Here is a 21657-nt window from a genome sequence, read left to right on the forward strand (position 1 = left end):
AAAAAAAGATGCATAGATCAATGGAACAGAATAGAGAGCCCATAAATTAACCCCCCCCACACACTTCCTGTTAACTGATCTTTAACAAAGGTGCCAAGAACACACAATGGAGAAAGGATAGTTTCTTAAATAAATGGTTTGGGGAAAACTAGATATTCACATGCAGAAGAATGAAACTGGACCCTCGTCTCACCCCATATACAAAAATCCTCTCAGTCTTCAAAATCAGATCCCCATTCCCTTCTGGGTTTCTGGTTGTGTTTGCATTTTAAGCTTAACTGCTGCACTAAGAGCAGCCCATTAGCTCATCTACTGACTGTCCCATAACAGGAGCAATGTGCTTTTTTATGTCAAACTAGATGGTGAGGCTGAAAAGGAACCAAGAGAGTGGAAAAAAAATACTGGAAAAAATGCCGGTGGTGTCAGACCTAAAGCCTAGAGAACAGGGATGGGGCAGCTTGAGTGAGAGGAGTGAGAGGGTGCACCCAGAGAATCCCAAACACCTTGTTGGGTCTACCTTGACCCCTGATCTGCAACCCTCACTGGAGACATCACTCCATAACTTTTCTCCTCAAGCCCAAAGTTTGACCTGAGCCTCTCTACTTCCAACATACCATCACCAATCTTACATGCTGAAATTGACTCTCACCATCCTTTATTTGAGAAACACAAGCTGAATATCTGCTAAGGCCAGTAAGTGGCTTGCTCAGCTTGGGTTTCAGCAGTGAATAAGGGGCACATTTACTTTCTTCAGGGATCTTACAACCTAGCAGAGAAGATAGACACTACACAAATACGGTATTTATATCTGTGATGACTGAGCCCAAAGGCTAAATGTAGGCATTGTAGTGTGGGTGAGAGAACTGTCTTTGTCTTGGAGTTCAAACCTAGCTTCAGAAGTGAATAATTACTTTTCCATATACAGTCATTGTCCAGAAATAAGTACAGAGTCCGTATTTAATCCCAATGATGTACAACTTTAAATTGCTGTAAGACTTCATTTTGAGTATAACACATGTCCCCCTGTCTGTGTGACTCAAAGCATTTCAGAACTTGTCAGCAGGAGGGTCCCCGTTTCCTCATGAATTGAAAACTGACTTGTAGCTGGCTTTTTCCTAGCCCCACCACTGAGTCCCTGTCTGAGTTTCTGTCTCCATATCCTGATTTGGAGACATTCTTTTTCTTCTTGGGATGGAACTCTTTATTCTCACACATCTCTTATGAAATCTCCAACCATTTGTTCTTCTCAGAATACTGTCCACAGCCCAGTTACTTCTCTCAGAGCATGGAGCAGTTCCAAATGTTCTGCACTGTGAGAACTTCTTAGTATCCCTGACATCCTGAGGACCTGGGATAATGAAGAAGAAATTTACCTGACTGGCTCAAAATGAGGAAGTTATGACCTAATAACAAGCATGTTAACTCTGGGCCAAGGGGTGCTTTATCTGAGGTCTAGTTCCAGGGTGAGTCTTCTGAGAAGGCATATTAGTAATAAATGAGTGGACAACCAGCCAACCAAGGATCAACCCTTCTCCTTTGCAATATATGACTGATGCTATGAAAAGAAGCTGAGTCATTCTTGGGGAAGATGAGATGAACAAGCCAAAAAAGGCAACTTGGGAAGTTGTCCAAGTCGTCGTGGAGTTTATGTCATTTAATTTTCTTACTATTGGGTTCCAGAAACACAAAATTGGATTAACAAATATCCTCTGTTCATATTATATGTTCACAATTCATCCATGCTTGGCCTTCTTAATTAATGTACCTACCTGCTTGTTTATTATTTAAATAACAAACACACAAAAATTCACCATCCAAGGGAAAATGATAACTTTGATAGAAAGTTATATGCACCTGTGTAATTCAGCCTTCACCCATGTCCCTGCCTGTCCCATCTAATATAACCATGATTCTAAATCTTGTATTCATCATTCTTTGCTTCCCTTTTTTTATATTTCATTATTTTTATTTCTAAAAATTGTTATTTTGTTTTTTCTAAGTTTCATTTCTTGAGATATTGAGTACCATAAAATCATCCATTTAATTATCCAATTCTATGAGCTTTGACTAACATAGTCAGGTAGACCCCACTACAACTAAGATATACAACAGTTCTATCACCCCAAAATATTCCCTCATGTGCTTATTAAATCTACCCCTCCCTCATACCAATCCTTGGCAACCACTGACCTCTTTTCAGTTCTTATAATTTTGCCTTTTCCAGAATGCCCTATAATTAAAATCATATAATATGTAGTATAAAGTCTGACTTATTTTGCATTTGAAATTCATCCCTGTTGTTTTACGTATCAGTAGTGGATTCCTTTTTCTTATTGCTAAGTATCCTTCCATTACACAGACCATTTTTAAAACTCTATTCATCAGTTGAAGAGCATGTGGGGTCCTTCAAGTTCAGGGCAGTTATGAATAAAGCCACTATAAATATTGGCCTACAGGTTTTTCTGTGAACATACAAGTTTATTTCTCTTGGCTAAATATCTAAGAATAGGATTTCTGGGGCAAATTGTAAGTTGTATGTTTAATTGTTTTGATAGACTGCCAACTAATGTAATTTTGCATTTCTACCAGCAATGACTTGGGCTTCTTGTTATTCTACATCCCTCATATTACTTGATATTGTCACATTTCATTTTAGCCATTCCGATGTGTATAGAGTGGTATCTCACTTTGCTTTTAAATTGCGTTTCTCTAATGACTGATTAGGTTGAGTATCTTTTCATGTGCTTACCTGCCACCCATGTATCTTCTTTGTTAAAATGTCTCTTCAAATATTTTGCCCATATTTTCTGTTTTATTACCTATTTTTGAGAATTTAAAAAATATTGGCCTGGCGCAGTGGCTCACGCCTGTAATCCCAGCACTTTGGGAGGCCAAGGGGATAGATCACAGGTCAGATCGAGACCATCCTGGCTAACACAGTGAAATCTGTCTCTACTAAAAATACAAAAAAATTAGCCAGGCGTGGTGGTGGGCGCCTGTAGATCCAGCTACTTGGGAGGTTGAGGCAGGAGAATGGCGTGAACCCAGGAGGCGGAGCTTGCAGTGAGCCGAGATCATGCCACTGCACTCCAACCTAGGCAACAGAGCAAGGCTCCATCTCAAAAAAAAAAAGAAATTATTGACCCAAGTCCTTAGTAAGATATGTGTTTTACAATATTGTCTCCAAGTCTGTGAATTTGTTAATTTTCTTTGCATTTGCCTAGCAGTGCCTTTTGAAAAGCAAAAGTTTTTTATTTTGATGAAGTCCTATATTTATTTTTGAATTGTACCTTTTTGGCATATCTAAAATATTTTGCATAACCCAAAGTCACAAAGATTTTTTTGTTTTATTGTAGAAGTTTCATAGTTTAATTTTTAATTTTTTAAATTACAATCTAATAATTTTTATATCTAGCATTAGGTATGATTTCTTTTACATATGGATGCCCAAATGTTTCAGCTCCATTTGTTGAAATAACTATTATTTCTCCAGTCATGACTCAAGAAAGAATTATGTCATACTAATTCCCAGGAAATTGTAAGGGACAGACTCTGCTCCACAGCATGTGAGTTGAAAGAAGGAAGAAGGGAGGAAGAAAGGAAGCAGTGGTAGGCTCCCAGGTGAGAGGTATGTGGACAGCGATCCTGCTTCCAGATTCAGTGTCATTGGTTGGATATTATGGAAGTACCCAAGCTACAAATCTAGTCTTGGGTGTGTGCCTGGCTGTCACCTCCCCTGGTTGTGAAAGCAGCAGCATGCCCAGGCTGTGCATCACACACCGTGCACAAGATAAAAGCACTCCTGCCCTGGGCTCCTCATCCGCAGTCTCCTCAGGAACAGCCTTCGCCTGCCTCCTCTGCACCTGGTGAGTGTCCGGCAGGGGATGGGACTCAACTTGGGATGCTGGAACGGAAAACTAAGATCATAGCAGAAGAGAGGGAAATGGAGAGGTCTGAAACAAAAGCCCAGAGAGGGGATGGCAGAGAGGGTACCAATGCGGGAAGTGGGGCCAGGAGGGAGCCCCTGCAGGAGCTGACAGCAATTCCATGACCTGCAAAGGCCACAGAAGCTTATGATTCCTTCCCATCCTGTTTCTACTCAGGCTGGCACATGTTTCCTATGATATCCATTCTCCAGAATGCCTTTTTTCAAAAGGGTGGATTCCTAGAGGCTCTTTGGAGAAACAGAAACATGGATGCCCACTTAGACTCACAGCAATCTGTCCCAGGTGGAGAACAAAGTGAGAGGCATCTGACATGTCCCACCAACTCCACATCAGCTTCCCTCACCCTCCTGCAGCTTGTGCCTCAGGAGGCAGCTGGTCTTAGAGACATTGGACTGTAGATTTTAAACTAACAAGTGGCTTTGTTTCATCCAGGACAACTCAACTCCTGACAAGATGTCCTGCCAGCAGAACCAGCAGCAGTGCCAACCTCCACCCAAGTGCCCCTCACCCAAGTGCCCCCCAAAGAGCCCAGCACAGTGTCTGCCTCCAGCTTCCTCTGGCTGTGCCCCAAGCTCCCGGGGCTGCGGTTCCAGCTCTGAGGGCGGCTGCTTCCTGAGCCACCACAGGCACCACCACCGATGCCGGCGCCAGAGGTCCAACTCCTGTGACAGGGGCAGTGGTCAGCAAGGCGGGGGCTCCAGCTGCAGCCACGGTTCTGGAGGCTGCTGCTGACCTGGATCCTGATGCTGAGACAAGCAATTTTAGAGGAAACAAGAATCCCAAGGGCCCAGGAAAACCCCATCTTGATGCACGAGTTCCCAGATACCCTCTTCTGGCTTTCACAGGCTGAGCTGGGGGTTTTGCTGTGGAAGGTCTGGGCTCTCCCCAGAAGGCACTTCCTATCTGATGTCCAGGATGTCACATGTTCCCTTACCCCTGTACCTGTGAAGGACTGGCAGTGTTTGTGCCTGACCTCGTCAAAAAATAAAGCTTCTTGTCCTCATTACCACTGGTGTCTCCCTTGGCATTTGATTCTGTCTCTCCCTCGGTGGGGCTGGAAGTGTGCCCTCCTGTCTGCCCCTGACATCCAGCACTACCACAGGGAAGATGCAGAATTCTAGCTCTAGGCTGCAAAATTCTGGAGTCTGTCGAGTCTTTTTGTCCTGGGATTGTGAGGTAGTGGGGGACAGGATGTGATGAGAGGGATTGTGGTGAGGCCTCCAACTGTCAGAAAAGAACGACTGAAATGTGACTGTTCCTTTCATAATGGACTCCCCAGTCCTAGAAGGAGCTACTAGATGTTTCTGACATCCCAATTACAAAATAGTGAAGATGTAGCAGGCAATTATCAAAAAAAAAAAAAAAGGCAGAATTAGCATTTCTTCTAAAGGGGTAAATTTGACTCTCCAAGGGACATTTTTTGTTGTCAAAACTTAGAGAATTTCTGGCATCTAGCGGGTAGAGGCCAGGGATGCAGCTAAGCCTCCTACCAAGCATAGGACAGCCCCACAGTGCAGAATTATCTGACCCAGAAAGCCAATAATTGCAAGGCTGAAAATCTTTAGACTAAAATTAAAAGATGGGTAAAGAAAAAAGTGGCCTCAGCTATCTGTAATCCCAGCGTTTTGGGAGGCTGAGGCAGGTGGATTACCTGAGGTCAGGAGTTTGAGACTGCTTGACCAACATGGTGAAACCACATGTTATATGATTAGTCTCTACTAAAAATACAAAAAAAAAAAAAAAAAAAAAAAGCTCGGCGTAGTTGCAGATACCTGTAATCCCAGTTACTCAGGAGGCTGAGGCAGGAGAATTGCTTGAACCTGGGAGGCAGAGGTCACAGTGAGCCTGTTGTGCCACTGCACTCCAGCCTGGGCCGCAAGAGTGAAACTCCATCTCAAAAAAAAAGAAAGAAAGAAAGAAAGAAAGAAAGTAAAAGCTGGTCTCAGGAAAAACAGATAACTCCATATACACAATTAAATTCCCAGAGAGAGAAGGTGGAGGGAGTACAATTAATTAAAGCTTAAGAAGTCCTGGGTTAGGGGAGAAATGGAGCTGAGAGCTTAGGGAATGTAGTAATGTGGAGGCTGTAGACTGAGACCATTAAGAAAAAGGAAGAGAGAAAATGAGAAGTATTGCTAGGCTTATAAATTAGTATAATTGTAAGATCAAAAATTTATTTGCTTATTAGGTGCTAGAAAACCCGAAGTGACTACTATGAACTCATTTAATTTTCTAACTTGATAAGCCATGTGCTCTTAATAACCATATTTTACAAACAGGGAAATTGTGGGTCCAACAGTTGTGCACAGGACCCAGGCCACACAGCCAGTAAGTCCATGATCCTGGCTGATGCCATTTGTACCTTCCTGGAGACTTTTCAAGAGATTTTTAGAAACAATTAGTATTTTATACTTTACATTTATTTTGTCCTGCTTAACTTCATGTTTTGTTCTTATTTTTGTTTGATTTTTTAAAATTTGCAGAGCTAAGAGCCCAACTATGTGAATCATAACTTCAATAAAACTTTTTAAAAATTTGTCTCTGTCATGTTTTGGATGTGTGATACTTAACTGCCCTCTAGGTTTAATTACCTCCTTAGAGAGAGAGATGAGTCTCATTCTGTCTGCCAAATTGTTGAAAAACCATCATAGAGAAAACAGTTCATCAAATCCATAAGAATAAGCCAAAGGAACATCATAGGACATGAATTAAATTACAAATTGAAAATGTGGATGTGAAAATTACAAATTGAAAATGTGAACTCTGTGTGGAGCTGCGTACAACAAGCAAAAATAAACAAATATAGATAGCACATTAGGAGTTTATTGAATCAAAAATATTCTTTTGAAAATATCAGACTGGCTATTTTTACTGCAAAGTCTAAGAACTCAGGATTTCTAAAATCTCTGGAATTTAGTAAAGAAAAGGGCTCTCAAGGAGTTTGATGTGAGAAACACTCTAACCAGTTCTGATCACTCTCCAGCTCAGCACAGTTGCTGAAGATAGGAACCACAGCTGTCCTGTTTGATTCATCACCACAAGCTGCTGGTTACTCAAAACCGGAGACATTCTTGGGTAGCGCTCCACCATGGGACAGAAACAGTGTCAAGTCATGATTCAAATTTGTCTCAAAAATATTGAGAATGCATAAGGTTGGCTGGGAGGTTGGAGTTGCTACCCTGTGTGTGAGGCCTTGCCACATGGACCCCACACCAGGGAACCCACAGATCTAGCCAGAACCACTCCACTAGTCCAGAAACTGAAGACCACTGTTTGGAGCAGGACTAGAATTGATGAGACAAATTCCTAACTGCGTATCACCTGCAAGAGAAAAGATCCAGCCTTTGAAGAAATAAAACCTGCCATCTGTCAAAGTCTATGGAAAGAGGATTGGAGGCTCAAAGCACCTATCAAGGTCAAGCTCTTGATGTCAAATTGTCCACCAATTCCTACACACATTGTGAGTTCACTCAGGAGGAAGAAGAAATAGGAGTTGGACCAACTTATGAAGTTGGAACCTGCAATACCAAGACAGTCAAAGACAGATGTTAAGCAGTTCCTGATGCTGCCCCTAAAAGTGGACCCCAATAGGTCAACTAATAAAGATCACCTCGACCCAGCCGAGGATTCAATAGTTAATAATTAATAATTCATTTTAAAACTATTTATTAAACATTTACTACATACAGACACCACTACAGGTACTGGAGATACATTAGAGAAAATGAACAAATAAGATGTTCTCAGGGAACTTCCCAATCCAGTGGGTCCATTCAAGACAGTCCTCTGATTTGCTTGTAAAACAGCAAAGTAAGGTATCAACACCCCTCTATCCAGTTGGTGTCCCATATCTTTGGATTGAAGAGGCAGCAGTGTAGCTTTGATAAACACAATGAAAGATACTAGCCTGAGAACAACACTGATGATTAAATATACTGGCTTTGCTATCGCAAAAACGTCATGTAGTAACATCTTACTTTTATACCACAGGCAGCAATCAAGTAAGAATAAGGGATGAGTTGCTAGTGGTGATGGGAAGAATATTAGTGCACAAGAAGGCCTATGTTCTCAGACCCTTGCCAGTGGAAAAAGTAATGTTTGCACCAGTAGTATGAAGGTACTCTCATTTTCCTCCTGTTAGACCTTATCTCAAAGTGGGTAGCCACAACTATAGGCTTTCCTGTAGTAGGATAAACAGACACATTTACTGTAGTAATAATGTTTTCTCAAAAGCCATGTGTTTTTATTTAACTTTTATTTGAAGTTCAGGGGTACATGTGCAGGTTTGTTACACAGGTAAACTTGTGTCATGGGCATTTGTTGTACAAATTATTTTGTCACCCAGATATTAAGTCTAGTACCTATTAGTCATTTTCCCTGGTCCTCTCACTCCTTCTATTCCCCACCCTCTGGTAGGTACCTGTGTCTGTTGTCCTCTCTATGTGTCCATGTGTTCTCATTACTTATATCCCACTTACAAATGACAATGTGCAGTATTTGGTTTTCTTTTCTTGCCTTACTTTGCTAAGGATAATGGCCTCCAGCTCCATCTATGTTCCTGCAAAGGACATGATCTCACTCTTTTTTATAGCTGCATAGTATCCTATGGTGTATATGTACCACATTTTCTTTATCCAGTCTATCTTTGATGAGCATTTAGGTTGATTCCATGTTTTTGCTATTGTGAATAGTGCTGCAATAAACATATGTCTACATGTGTCCTTATGATAGAATGATTTATATTATTTTGGGTATATACCCAGTAATGGAATTGCTGTGTTGAATGGCATTTCTGTCCTTAGGTCTTTTAGGAATAGCCACACTGTCTTCCACAGCAGTTAAACTAATTTACACTCACATCAACAATGTATAAGCATTCCTTTTCCTCTGAAACCTCACCAACACCTGCTATTTTTTGACTTTTTAAGAACAGCCATTCTGACTGGTTTGAGATGACACCTCACTGCAGCTTTGATGTGAATTTATCTAATGAGCAGTGGGATGTTGGGCTTTTTAAAAAATATGCTTGTTGACTGCATGCACCTCTTCTTTTGAAAAGTGTCTGATCACGTCCTTTGCTTGCTTTTTAATTGTGTTTTTTTTTCTTGTAGATTTGCTTAAGTTCCCTATAGATGCTAGATATTAGGCTTTTGTCAGGTGCATAGTTTGCAAATATTTTCTCCCATCCTGTAGGTTGTCTGCTTACTGTGTTGATAGTTTATTTTGCTGTGCAGAAGCTCTTCAATTTAATTAGACCCCATTTGTCCATTTTTGCAGTTGATTTTGGTGTCTTGGTCATAAAATCTTTGTCCATTCCTAAGTCCGGAATGGTATTGCCTAGGTTGTCTACCAAGGATTTTATATTTTTTAAGTTTCACATTTAAGTCTTTGATCCATGTTAAGTTGATTTTTGTATATGGTGTAAGGAAGGAGTCTAGTTTCAATCTTCTGCATATGGCTAGCCAGTTATCCCAGCACCAATTATTGACTAGGAATCTTTTCTCCATTGCTTGTTTTTGTCAGATTTTTGATACCAGATGGTTGTAGGTGTGTGGTCTTATTTTTTTGGCTTTCTATTCTGAACCACTGGTGTACTTGTCTGAAAAAAAATACACATTTTTAATTACACGTGTGATATAAAAGATTTGTCTTATTCTTGAGTATGCTTATATTTCAGAAGAAAATGCATCTTTGTTGTTATAATAAAATACAATAGGAAAATTCTACAGACCTGATTCAAATGCAATTTTTACAGGCATTAGTCACACATCAATTGCATTACGTCAGGTATACATAATAACACTACCAAATGCATCTATAATTATTCACCTTCAATTAATTATAATTTACCTTTCAGATAAATTCTCCCTGGCTATCCCAGCCTGGGTGAATCATCTTCTTCTCTGACCCATGTCTGCAACTCAGAAACTTACAAAGTGAGTGGCTTACTGACACATCAGTCATCAGATGTAGGTTAGTTCCTTATCTCCGTCTCTGGTTGCAGCTCTAATGTCCGTGGTCCACTGCGCTTTCATTCCTTTGTAGTTTTTTCTGTCCTCAAACACCTTTACCTTATGACAACTATCACCTGAAGAAATAAGAAAACAAAGCCAGAAACATCTGACTCCTCAACCTATGTTCTTAATGAACCTATTATTCTGGCCGCTTCTATCCACCACATTCTGTCCTCAGACAGAAATTTTATCCATTCCCCTTCTCTCCTCAGGAACACCTGTACCTCCTAGGTATCATGAGTTTCTCTGTGTCTCCCTGATCAGAAACTCCAAGGAGAGGTCAGACTCCTTATCCCTTTGTTCCTGGTCCATGTCCATCTTCAGCTCCTATAGGTTGCCGACCTCACCTCGACCACTCTCAAATGATACCGAATGACAACCTCTGGGCACACTGAGGAGACAGGAGACTGATACCCAAAAGCTCTTGCCTAAACCTCAGGACTCAACACACATTTTATGTAGCTTTCATCATCTTGGGTCATAGTCATTTGATCACCTGTCCGTCTGCCCTGCTACACAGTGAGCTACTCAACGAGAACCACATCTCATTTATTTATGAGGTGTGTCCACCATCCAATGGATTGCATATCTATCACCATGCCCACTGTGTAATATCTGGGTTTTTTTTTTTAGAGAATAGAAGAAAGTAAAGAAGGAATGTATAAAGAAAGAGAAGGGGAGAGCAAAAGAGGATGGGAAAAAGAGAGGAAAACACACCAACAACAAGCTTAAGAAATAGGCACCTGGACAGTTTTGAGGCATCCCAGATCCTTCTCTTAGAAAAACTTAGTCTTTCCTCGCCGCCCCCCTCCCCACCGCCGACCTACTACCAGGACCCTGCAGCCTATAAGCAAGCAACATAGAACCTGGTAACAAGATCCTGTCCAGACAGTCTATGAACTAGAACTTCCTGAGACATCTGCCTCTTTCCTCAAGGTGTTCAGACGGAGAGTCTCTGAGCACCAAGCATCAGTCACTAAGGTGCCCCCAGCTCAGGCCCAGGCAAAAGCCTCAGACCCCTTGGTGTGACAAAGACAGGTAAAGAAGTAGAAGAGGACAGTAGAAGTTGAGACTAGAGAAATCAGCCAGTTCCGGACCAGCCAGAGACTAGTACTGTAGCCAAAGAATTTTTTGTTTGTTCTGTGGACAACAGGTACTTATGTATGTAAGCCCACAGGTGATCTCATTCTCCAACCTCCAATTTTTTCTCTTCCATCTCATGTGATCTGATCCTCTCAAACCTGACTGTGCATCAGAATCACCTGGGAGATACTAAAACCCTGATGCCTAGTCCAAGCCAACCAGCATCTTGAGGGATGAAACTCAGAGTTTTGTATTTTTTAAAAACCCTCCAAGATGATGCCAATGTGCAGCCAAAGCTGAGAACTTCTGAGGTAGAGAGATCTCTTTTCTCTCCAGAAATTTCACCCTCTCTGATCGCCTGGCATCCATCTTCTACCTCCCCCACCCCCATCTCCTGCTTTCTATATGTGACTTCGTGAAATAACAAAACTTTCTTCAACTTTATCTGCTTTCCCTACACCACCTGTAGCAACTCAAAGTCCCCTGGATGATTGGAGGTCTGACCCGCTCCTCAGCACTTCAGGCCCACCACGACCTGTACTGAAAATTGGAGCCCAGCTCAAAAGTAAAGAAAGATCATGTTACAGACCACCCAAGATGGCTTACAGAAACTGAAGGGTTTGAGGGTGACATAGGGTTTGGAGACAAAACTTTTTTTTTTTTTTTTTTAACCACAGCACTGAGTTTTACTAGGGATTTCATTAAGATTAAATTTCTAGGAATGAGGGAGTCCTAGTTAAGAGGACACAAAAGCCCACAAAGCCTCCTCAGATCTCATAGTGAACCACTGGCTCAGGTTCTTTGGAGGGATCGCCGCCTCGTTCCAGGTACAGATTATTGTAAGGATACTGCTTTGGTCCCACAGGCTGGTAGGAAGGGTACACGTCCCCCACCCAGAACATGAATGTCATGAAAGCCAGGAAACCGAAGAGGTGCATACACATGACATTCCAAGAAACAGGTGTGGGGGATGTATCCACACGGTTCCTGGTGTACATGTCTACGTGCCAGTGCATCGGTTCACCCCAGTTCAACCTCAGGTCCGGTTGGTCCCAGCTATACCATGGATCCCTCTCATGCTGTGAACGGTCAGGGAGCTTCGGGTAGTCGCCATACCCCATGCCCTCATCCGGGTAAGGCTCGTAGTCTTCCATACGCATATTATACTTCTTGGCGGCGTCGGCCCGTTCTTCTGGGGTCCTAGGATAGGGCCCTGGGAACATGTCCTTGGTCATGCGGGAGGCTGTCCGTGCGCCCAGCGGCACCACGTTCCGGGATGCCCTTTGCAGCCACTGAACTCCCAGGACCCCTGCCCTGGCCACCGCCATCTTCACCTTCTTCACGTTCGAGACAAAACTTTTCATTGTTGACATCTGAAGTCTTTCACATTTTTTGCCACAAAGCCCTGATTTTACAGTGATGATTAGCTCCAAGAAGGAATGTTTTCCTACATGCAGTTTAAAAAATATTATGCAAGTCACGAAATTGAGTATTCATTTATTTGTTGACTGATATTGGAAAGAGAGGAAGAACCAAGAGAGATCCTTGGCAGGAAAATCTTCCAAAGGCCTCTGAACAAGTTTATTAAGTAGTCTGAACTCAGTGTCAGATACAAATAGGGATTTATTTTTCCTCCAGTCTCTGTCTTCTACTATGTTATACTGACTCTACTTTGATGATATCTCAAGTGTGTTTCAGGGCTTTCCAATCATTTTTCAGGTACTCAGGGAGCACCCCATCCTGTCCAGTTGTATATAACTCAGAATAAGAATATTAACTCTTCCCTCTCCAACCCAGCACAGCCCAACTGTCTCTTAAAGGACTGTGTGGAAAACAGGCATCTAGTGTGTAGAAAAGGGACACGGCCAGCTCCATCACGTATTGTCCACCTCCTCCTGTCCCCTGTGGGTTCCCTTTATTCTGCACTGTTTTGAGGCTGGAATGAGAAAAGCGGGGATGAAGCAAATATCTCATATTTGGCTGGTACTGCTAGTGTTTCTCAGTGGCTGCATCCTCTCTATGCTGACCCATGAGGGCTCTCTTACTAGATAAATGACTGATTTCTTTAAGGAGTCTTTAGCACAGTGACCTGATGTGATAAACTTGGCCTCTTTTGACACTCTCCTACACTCTTAGCCCCATTGGTACAGGCCTCTTGCCTTGCTAGTCACATTCCTAACAGGACTGTGGCAGTACAGCTACGCCTAGTTGCCCTCCAAACTGTCCACTGGCTCAGGGAAACTCATCAACTCTGGCCACGTCAATCAGTAAGGGACTGGCTGCTTCTCTTTTCCCCATTCTCCTTTCCATTTTTCTCTTTCCAAATATTTTTCACTCTCCAGAATAGCCAGAGAACTGTTCAGCAAGTCCACTGATAATGCTGAGGCCTGAAATTTCAGTCTTCCTGGGCTGTGTGTGTGTTTGTGTGTTTGTGTGTGTTTTATCATTTTGTTTTGTTTTGTTTTGTTTTGAGATGGAATCTCGTTCTGCCACCCAGGCTGGAGTGCAGTGGTGAAATCTCAGCTCACTGCAACCTCCGTCTCCCCGGTTCAAGTGATTCTCCTGCCTCAGCCTCCTGCGTAGCTGGGATTACAGGCACCAGCCAACACACCCAGCTGATTTTTGTATTTTTAGTAGAGATGGGGTTTCACCACATTGGCAAGGCTGGTCTTGAACTCCTGACCTCAAGTGATCCACCCACCTTTGCCTCCCAAAGTGCGGAGATTACAGGCATGAGCCACCGCTCCCAGCTAAGTCTTTCTGTTTTTTAGGCTTGATAAGTTCTACAATTTGTCCCCTTGAAATTCCTATGACTTTTCCTCTAGTGGAGGGTGAGAATAATAACCTGTTGCTTCCCCATGTGAAATGTAAGGGGGAAATCCACAGAATTCTATCCAGTTTTGGAAACTTCTCATCATTATAACAAGGGAAGAGTGATAGCATCAGGGCTCCTTCCAACCTCTTTATAAGGTGGAGAGTTATTTGTGCCTATTGTATACAACTTGGTAGTTATTTTTGTCAAATCTTAATGAAACAGGAAAAGCTTAACCTTACTTTCTCATATATGACCTGGATATTATATGGAAGTATCTCTGTGGTGATGAGAAGAGCTGTATATCTCAAAATAATAATGCTTATTGGATGTGAAGTTTGTGACCCAGATGACAAACTAGGGATGCATGTTTTCACTTAAGAAGAGAAGGTTGGGAATGGTTGAGCAAGGATCTCCAAAAATCTGCTCTTCCATTAAAAACACCTTGAAAATGAAAAATTGTGAAAATCAACGTTTGCAAAACTCTGGAGATTTACCAAAGGCTTGCAAAAATATTAGAGTGTTCACTTAAGAAAAGCAGTTGAATATGGGCAAGAGCAGTGAGCTTTGTGACATTTTTACTTGCCCTATTGTCATCTCCCTGTTCCCAGTGCCATCTTAGTCTTGAAATCTAAAATCCTAGTAGCACATGGAGGTAACAGAACATATCTGACACTATCCGAAAACCCCATCCCTAGAGAAACGTCATTATCTGACTATAAAGCACATAATGAAGATCCCATTCCCATTTCCCCTAGAAATCCCAACTGGCAGAGTTTGTTTTCATTCCGGTTGACTCAGAGCTCTCTCACTGCAAACAGCTTTTACCCCAGGGTGTTTGCCAAAAACAATCAGTAAAAAATGTTTAGCATCACAGGTAACTGTGATGGTGATAATAGTTGGGCAAACCAGAAGTTGACCAAAAACTTAGATGGAAAATCTGAGGAATGAGATTCTCATAGAGAGTTTAAAAAATCTATGACATATTTCTGGAAATCTAGGAGACTATGTGGACTTACAGGGCTGTGTGCATGTGCAGAAAAGACCTGGTAAGACCCAAATATCTCAAACTTTGACTGACCTCGAAGTTCCACACAAGCAGGAAATGAAACCTAAGACAGATTTGTAAACTGTCTTCTTAAGTCTTAAAAACATGCCCCAACATACACAGAGAGGATCTCCGCAAAGGTTGAAAGACATTAACTCAAGGCATTTAAGGAAATCTCTACTAAGCTAACTGAGTAGAGAGTTCAATGACCACACACAATAAAGAATACAGATTTTACAAAATTGGTTCAGGAAAGTCACAAAGCAAATGAACAGTGAAAACAAACAGCAACAAACCCCAGAGAGGGGTGGGAAATTTGATTTCCAGGATTTTATATTATTTTAAATGTCCAATTATTAACCAAAAAAACAAAAAGAGAGGGAGCTACAAATAAACAAGAAAAGGTGGCCTACACAAGGGGCAAGGTCCAGGGAGGTAGTCAAGGCAGACAGTCCCTAATGAAGTTAAAACATTGGGCTTACTAGACAAAGATAAAAAATCAACTATTTTAAATGTGCTTAAAGTACTAAAATAAACTAAGTCTTAAGAATTAAAAGAAAATATAAGAATATTGTCTTGCCAAATAGATAATAACAATAAAGAATTAAAAAGAATTTCTTAAAACAACCAAATAGAAATTTGAGGCTTGAAAAATACAATAACTGAAATTTAAAATTGACTAGAAGGACTCAACAGCAGGTTTGAACTAGAAGAACAAATCATTGATCTAGAAGATAGGTCAATTGTGATTATCCAACCTAAAGAACAGAAAGAAATAAGATTGAATAAAAATTAACAGAGCCTCAGAGGCCTGTGGATAACCATCAAGCACACCAACATATTTATAATAAGAATCCCAGAAGGAGATGAGAGAAATAAAAAGACAGAAAGAATATTCAAAGTAATAACAGTTAATTACTTATCAAATTTAATGAAAAATATTAATCTACACATCTAAGAAGATCAACAAACTCCTAGCAGGGTATAGTCAAAGAGCTCCATACCTAAACACATCGTAGTACATATGTCAAAAGACAAAGAGAGAATTTTTAAAACAGCAAAAAAGACCCATCAAATACAAAAAAAAAAAGTTAATAACATTAACAGCTGGTTTCTCATCAGAAACCATGGAGGACAGAAGCCAGTCAGATAACATTCAAAGTACTAAAGAAAAAAAAAGTAAACCAAGAGTTCTATATCCAGCAACACTATTCTCTAAAAATTAAGACATTCCCAGATAAACAAAAATTGAGAAAATTTTTTTCCAGAAATCCTGCTGTACAAAAAATACTAAAAGGATTAATTCAGTCTGAAATGAAATAACACTAGACAGTATTTGAAATTTTTATGAAGAAATGAAGAGCATTGGTAAAGTTAACTACCTGGTAAATACAAAAGATAGTATAAATGTATTTTGTGCTTTTAAGTCTTTTTTCTCCAATTTGATTTGAAAGACAACTGCATAAAGAAATACTTATAGAGCTGCATTGATGGCCTTCTAATGTAAATATATGATTTTTATGACAATTACAGAATACAGAAGGGGGAGGGAACAAACCTACACAACAACAAAGTTTTGCATGCTATCAAAATTAAGTTGGTATTGATCTGAGTTATAATCACTGTAAGTGAAGATGTTAATAAGAACTCCCAATGAAACCACTAAGAAAATAACTCAAAAAATATACTAAAATATATAACATTGAAATTAAAAGGGTACACTACAAAATGCCTGTTCAACAAAAAACAAAGCCATACTGAAGAAAAAGAGGGGCAAAGAAAGTTATAAAATATATAGAAAATAAACAGTAAATGGTAGATAAAAAATTCTACCTTAATAGTAATTATACTAATTGTGAATAGATTAAATATCCCAATCAAAAGGCTAAGACTGGCAAAGTGGATAAAATAGCATGAACTAACTATATGCTGTCTATAAGACACAGATTTTAGACTCAAAGACAAAACAGATTCAAATAAAAGGTAGAAAAACATACACCATGCAATGGTAATCAAGAGATCTGGAGTGGCTATACTAATACTGGACAAAATAGACTTTAAGACGAAATTAATAGCAGAGGCAAAAAGGACATTTTATAATGATAAAAGGATCTATATCTATTAAAGAAATAATTATTATACATACATATGCACCTAACAATGGAGTCCCAAATTACATGTAGCAAAAACTAACAAAATTGAAGGGAGAAACAGAAAACTCATAAACAATTTAACAATAATAGTTGAATCTTTCATACTCCACTTTCATTAATAGAAGAACAACCAGGAAGAAAATCAACAAAGAAACTGAAGACTTTAACAACACTATAAACCAATTAGATCTAACAGACATCTTGTTGAACACTCCAACCACAATAGCAGAATACACAGTTTTCTCAATTGCACATGGAACATTCTGCAGGGTAGACCATTTGTTGGGTCATAAAAGTAGTGTCATTAAATTTTAAAACACTGAAATCATACAAAGTATCATCCCTAACCACAGTAGAATGAAACTAGAAATCAATAACAGAAGGAAAACTAGAAAATTCAGAAATGTCTTAAGCAACCAATGAGTTCAGAAAGAAATCACAAGGAAAATTAGAAAATACTTTGAGATGAATGAAAATAAAAATACAACTTACCAAAAATTATGGGATATAGCAAAGGAAATGCTTAGAGAGAAATATATGGCTGCAAATGCCTACATTAAGGAAGAAGAAAAATCTCAAATCAATTACCTAACCTTCTGCCTTAGAACACTGAAAAAAAGAAGAAACTAAACATAAAGCAGGAGGAAGGAAATAATAAAGATTAAGTTCATAGCTGCATTATTCACAGTAACCAAAAATTGGAGCTAACTCAAATGTCCATCACTTGATGAATGATTAAATAAAACGTGCTAAGTTCATAAAGTGAAATATTACTCAACCATGAAGAATAATGGAGTTCTGATACATACTACAACATGGATAAATCTTAAACAATATGTTAAGTGAAAGAAGCTAATGCAAAATGCCATGTGGAATGAGGAGTGACTACTAATGGGTGGTGATAAAAAACAATTGCTTCAAGGAAGGTAGGATTGCAACCTCCAGCAGGCCTTAATGAGAAGAAGGTATACAGGCGTCAGACCTTCCTGGTTCCCTCTTGTCAGGCATCTTGGTGAGTGCACAGGAAGGTGATGAATGGATAGTCCCAAGGGTGTGCCTGGCTGTCACCTCCCTGGTTGTGAAAGCAGCAGCATGCCCAGCCTGTACATCACACACCCTGCACAGGATAAAAGCACTCCTGCCCTGGGCTCCACATCCACAGTCTCCTCAGGAACAGCCTTCTCCTGCCTTCTCTGCACCCGGTAAGTGTTCAGCAGGGGACAGGGCTTGATACGGGATGTTAGAACAGGAAACAGAGAGGTTTGAAACAAAGACCCAGATACAGGGCTGTGAGAGAGCAGCAATGGGGGAAGGGGGCAGGAGGGAGACCCTGCAGGAGCTGACAGCAATTCCATGACCTGCAAGGCCACAGAGCTCACGATTCCCTCCCATCCTCTTTCTACTCAGGCAGGCACATTTCCTGTAACATCCATTCTATAGAATTCTTTTTCCCAAAAGGGTGCATCCCCTAGGGGTTCTTTGGAGAAACAGAAACACACATGCCCACTTAGACTGACAGCAATCTGTCCAGGGTGGAGAGCAATGTGAGAAGTATCTGGCATGTCCCACCAACTCCACATCAGCTTCCCTCACACTCCTGCAGCTCTTGCCTCAGGAGGCAGCTGGTCTTAGAGACATTGGACTGTAGATTTTAAACTGGCTTTGTTTCATCCAGGACAACTCAACTCCTGACAAGATGTCCTGCCAGCAGAACCAGCAGCAGTGCCAACCTCCACCCAAGTGCCCCTCACCCAAGTGCCCCCCAAAGAGCCCAGCACAGTGTCTGCCTCCAGCTTCCTCTGGCTGTGCTCCAAGCTCCGGGGGCTGTGGCCCCAGCTCCGAGAGCGGCTGCTTCCTGAGCCACCACAGGCACCACCACCGATGCCGGCGCCAGAGGTCCAACTCCTGTGACAGGGGCAGTGGTCAGCAAGGTGGGGGCTCTGGCTGTGGCCACGGTTCTGGGGGCTGCTGCTGATCCAGATCCTGATGCCGAGATAAGCGATCTTTGGAGGAAACAAGAATCCCAAGGGGTCAGGAACAGCCCCATCCTGACGCATGCTTTCCCAGATACTCTCTTCTGACTTTCACAGGCTGAGCTGAGGGTTTTCCAGTGGGGCATCTGAGCTCTCCCCTGAAGGCACTTCCTGTTTTAAATCCAGGATGTCATATGTCTCCTTCCCCCTGTACCTGCCAAAGATTGGCAGTGCTTGTGCCCAACCTCGTCAAAAAATAAAGTTTCTTGTCCTCACTACCACTGGTGTCTCACTGGGCATTTCACTGTCTCTCTTCTCAGCTCCTTGGTCAGTACAACTCAGCTCAGGAGGCAAACCTTAGCTCTGCACCAGGAAAACATAGTGGATCTGACCCTGCTCCACTGATGGAAGGGAAGGGGAGAGTTTCATGTTGTAGTGGGAGGGAGAGAAGGATACAGGTTGTGTTGGTTTGAGGCCCTGAAACTCAACCTCAAACTCAAAGAGGGTATCAGTGCAAAAATTGACTTTTCCTGTAAAATCTGAGAGGACATTAATACAATTCAGGAATTTCCAGTGTTTGACAGAAGATCACTAGTTTGTTTTGATGAGCCGTTTCTGGGGTGCTAACTAAGAAACAGGAAATCAAGAGGCAAAGAAACAGAAAATAGGCAGAGGAGAAGCAGAATCAAAAGATGGAGGGAAGAGATGTAAGCCTGGGGAAGAAGTATAACTCAGTGACTGAAAATCCAGGGACAGAGATGAAAGCTGAGAGAGATGCTTAAATTAATGAGATAATGGAGCAGAGATGTGGCTGGGAGTTTAGTCAATGAGATGATTGGAATGTGCAAAATGAGAATTTTAGGAAAAAGAAAAAGGAAGAAAATGAGAAGTGTTGCTGGAATTATGAATAGATATACCAAAGAAGCAAACATTTATTAATTTTGTAACTACACAACCTTGACAGCAACACATGGAAGTTACAACTTCAATGGAGTCACATGTTTTGGCCTAAATTGTGAGACTGAGATGCTCCTGGGGTTGAAGGAATGTTTTTTCATGTGAACCAAGAGTAACATCTCACTTTGACTACCAGAAAACCCAAGAAGTATCACATAGAGCTACAGTCAAATTACAAATATTGAGAGAAGTTGACGTGAGGGCTAAGTAGAGCAGGTTGGGGGGGCGGGCATTAAAAATAAAGATGGATAACCTTATAAGTCCACTAAACTAAAAAAGGATTTTGTCAAATCCTGTAAATTAATTCTTAAAATTTAGGGATCAAAAAGACCCTGAGGCCCGGCATGGTGACTCACACCTGTAATCCCAGCATTTTGGGAGCTCGAGGTAGGTGGGTCACTTAAGGTCAGGAGTTCAAGACCAGCCTGGACAACATGGTGAAACCCCATCTCTACTAAAATTACAAACAATTAGCTGGGCGTGGTGGCGGACACCTGTAATCCCAGCTACTCAGGAGGCTAAGGCAGAAGAATTGCTTGAACCAGGAGTCAGAGGTTGCAGTGAGCTGATTATGCCACTATACTCCAGCCTGGGTGACAAAGTGAGACTCCATCTCCAAAAATAAGAAACAAAAAAGACCCTGAGAGAAGTTTAATATCACATATTCAGATATGCACCAACGGTTATTTAAAAAAAAAAATTGTTGAAATTAAAGCAGAAGGCACATCTTTGGGCCATTGGTTTAAGTTCAGTTTGAAATCACTGGAGAGCTCTCACCCAGGGACAGTGAAGGGGGTGGAAGGCCCAGTACCCAGGGAAGAGTGTGCCATGCCTGAAACAGCCTGCAAAGCTCCACACTTGGAATGTGAGCGATACCCACATGCGGACCCAGCATCTCTGTGCAGACCTGGAAACAGCATGACACAGGCTGGACATAACTGGACAATTAGATCCTGCCACCAGTCAGGGGCTACGGAACAAGCTTGGAGGCCCAGAGCACCTCATTCCACTACACTGAAGAATGACGGAGTTCTAGCTATGGTTGGATCAAATCTGAGTGGAAAGAAAACTGAGCAGAGTCAACAAAGTAACTAGCTGGCAAACCAATGAGATCCTGGGAATCTATAAAGAAGTATAAAAGGGCCTCTCAAAAATGGAGCCCAGTAAGGGAGTTTCCAGCAGTGGAGAAAAACAGATGCCCCAAACTGCATCTGGGCAATACCAAGTCCTGAGCCCTGGACCCATTTATTCACTTGACATATTTTTACTGAGCCTTGATTATGTGCTTGATTGTAGGCACTAGGGACACAATAGGGAATCAGAGAGACAAAGTTCCTTCTTTTGGGAACTCACATTCAAAACTGGTCCAAAGGAGACAGTTTCCGATTTTGCATGCATCGCAGAGTGAAACACAGTGGCCTTCTCCTCAGTTGGTCTCTCAGCCTCTGGAGGTGAGTGGACACTGCTATTTATTTAATAAACCCAAAGAAGACACTCAGCCTAGGCAAAATATTGAGGCTCTGAGACGGTGGCTTTGGTGGTGACAAAAGGAAAGGGCATCAATTGTTTTCTAGTTTCCACATCAAAAGACAACAGCCAAGAAAGAAGAGGGGATAAATCATGACTACCAAGGGGACAAAGTTATTGCACAAGCAGGCCTCTCTCCTCAT

The 21657-nt window shown here is 41.4% G+C and overlaps 2 protein-coding genes and 1 pseudogene across 3 annotated transcripts; 2 read left to right on the forward strand and 1 right to left on the reverse strand.

The window, feature by feature from the left end:
- The first annotated feature begins 3800 nt into the window (after window positions 1-3800).
- LOC107000779 (late cornified envelope protein 3D-like) lies at window positions 3801-5306 on the forward strand. Its single transcript, XM_015151184.3, has 2 exons — window positions 3801-3866; window positions 4380-5306. Exon 2 carries the CDS (start codon window positions 4401-4403, stop codon window positions 4677-4679), a length of 279 nt encoding a protein of 92 aa, XP_015006670.3. The 5' UTR covers window positions 3801-3866; window positions 4380-4400; the 3' UTR covers window positions 4680-5306.
- A 6418-nt stretch (window positions 5307-11724) lies between these two features.
- LOC713028 (NADH dehydrogenase [ubiquinone] 1 beta subcomplex subunit 8, mitochondrial pseudogene) lies at window positions 11725-12390 on the reverse strand (annotated as a pseudogene). The gene has a single exon (XR_013666.5). The product of XR_013666.5 is annotated as an NADH dehydrogenase [ubiquinone] 1 beta subcomplex subunit 8, mitochondrial pseudogene (transcript).
- Window positions 12391-18150: 5760 nt separating this feature from the next.
- On the forward strand, window positions 18151-19311 carry LOC107000776 (late cornified envelope protein 3D). Its single transcript, XM_015151163.3, has 2 exons — window positions 18151-18259; window positions 18733-19311. Exon 2 carries the CDS (start codon window positions 18754-18756, stop codon window positions 19030-19032), a length of 279 nt encoding a protein of 92 aa, XP_015006649.1. The 5' UTR covers window positions 18151-18259; window positions 18733-18753; the 3' UTR covers window positions 19033-19311.
- The last annotated feature ends 2346 nt before the right edge of the window (window positions 19312-21657 follow it).

This window comes from Macaca mulatta, chromosome 1 (assembly GCF_049350105.2).
Source record: "Macaca mulatta isolate MMU2019108-1 chromosome 1, T2T-MMU8v2.0, whole genome shotgun sequence".
In the NCBI taxonomy this organism is placed as follows: domain Eukaryota; kingdom Metazoa; phylum Chordata; class Mammalia; order Primates; family Cercopithecidae; genus Macaca; species Macaca mulatta.

Coding starts and splice junctions, on each gene's coding strand:
- LOC107000776 (XM_015151163.3), top strand. CDS start 18,754: ATGTCCTGCCAGCAGAACCAGCAGCAGTGCCAACCTCCACCCAAGTGC.
- LOC107000779 (XM_015151184.3), top strand. CDS start 4,401: ATGTCCTGCCAGCAGAACCAGCAGCAGTGCCAACCTCCACCCAAGTGC.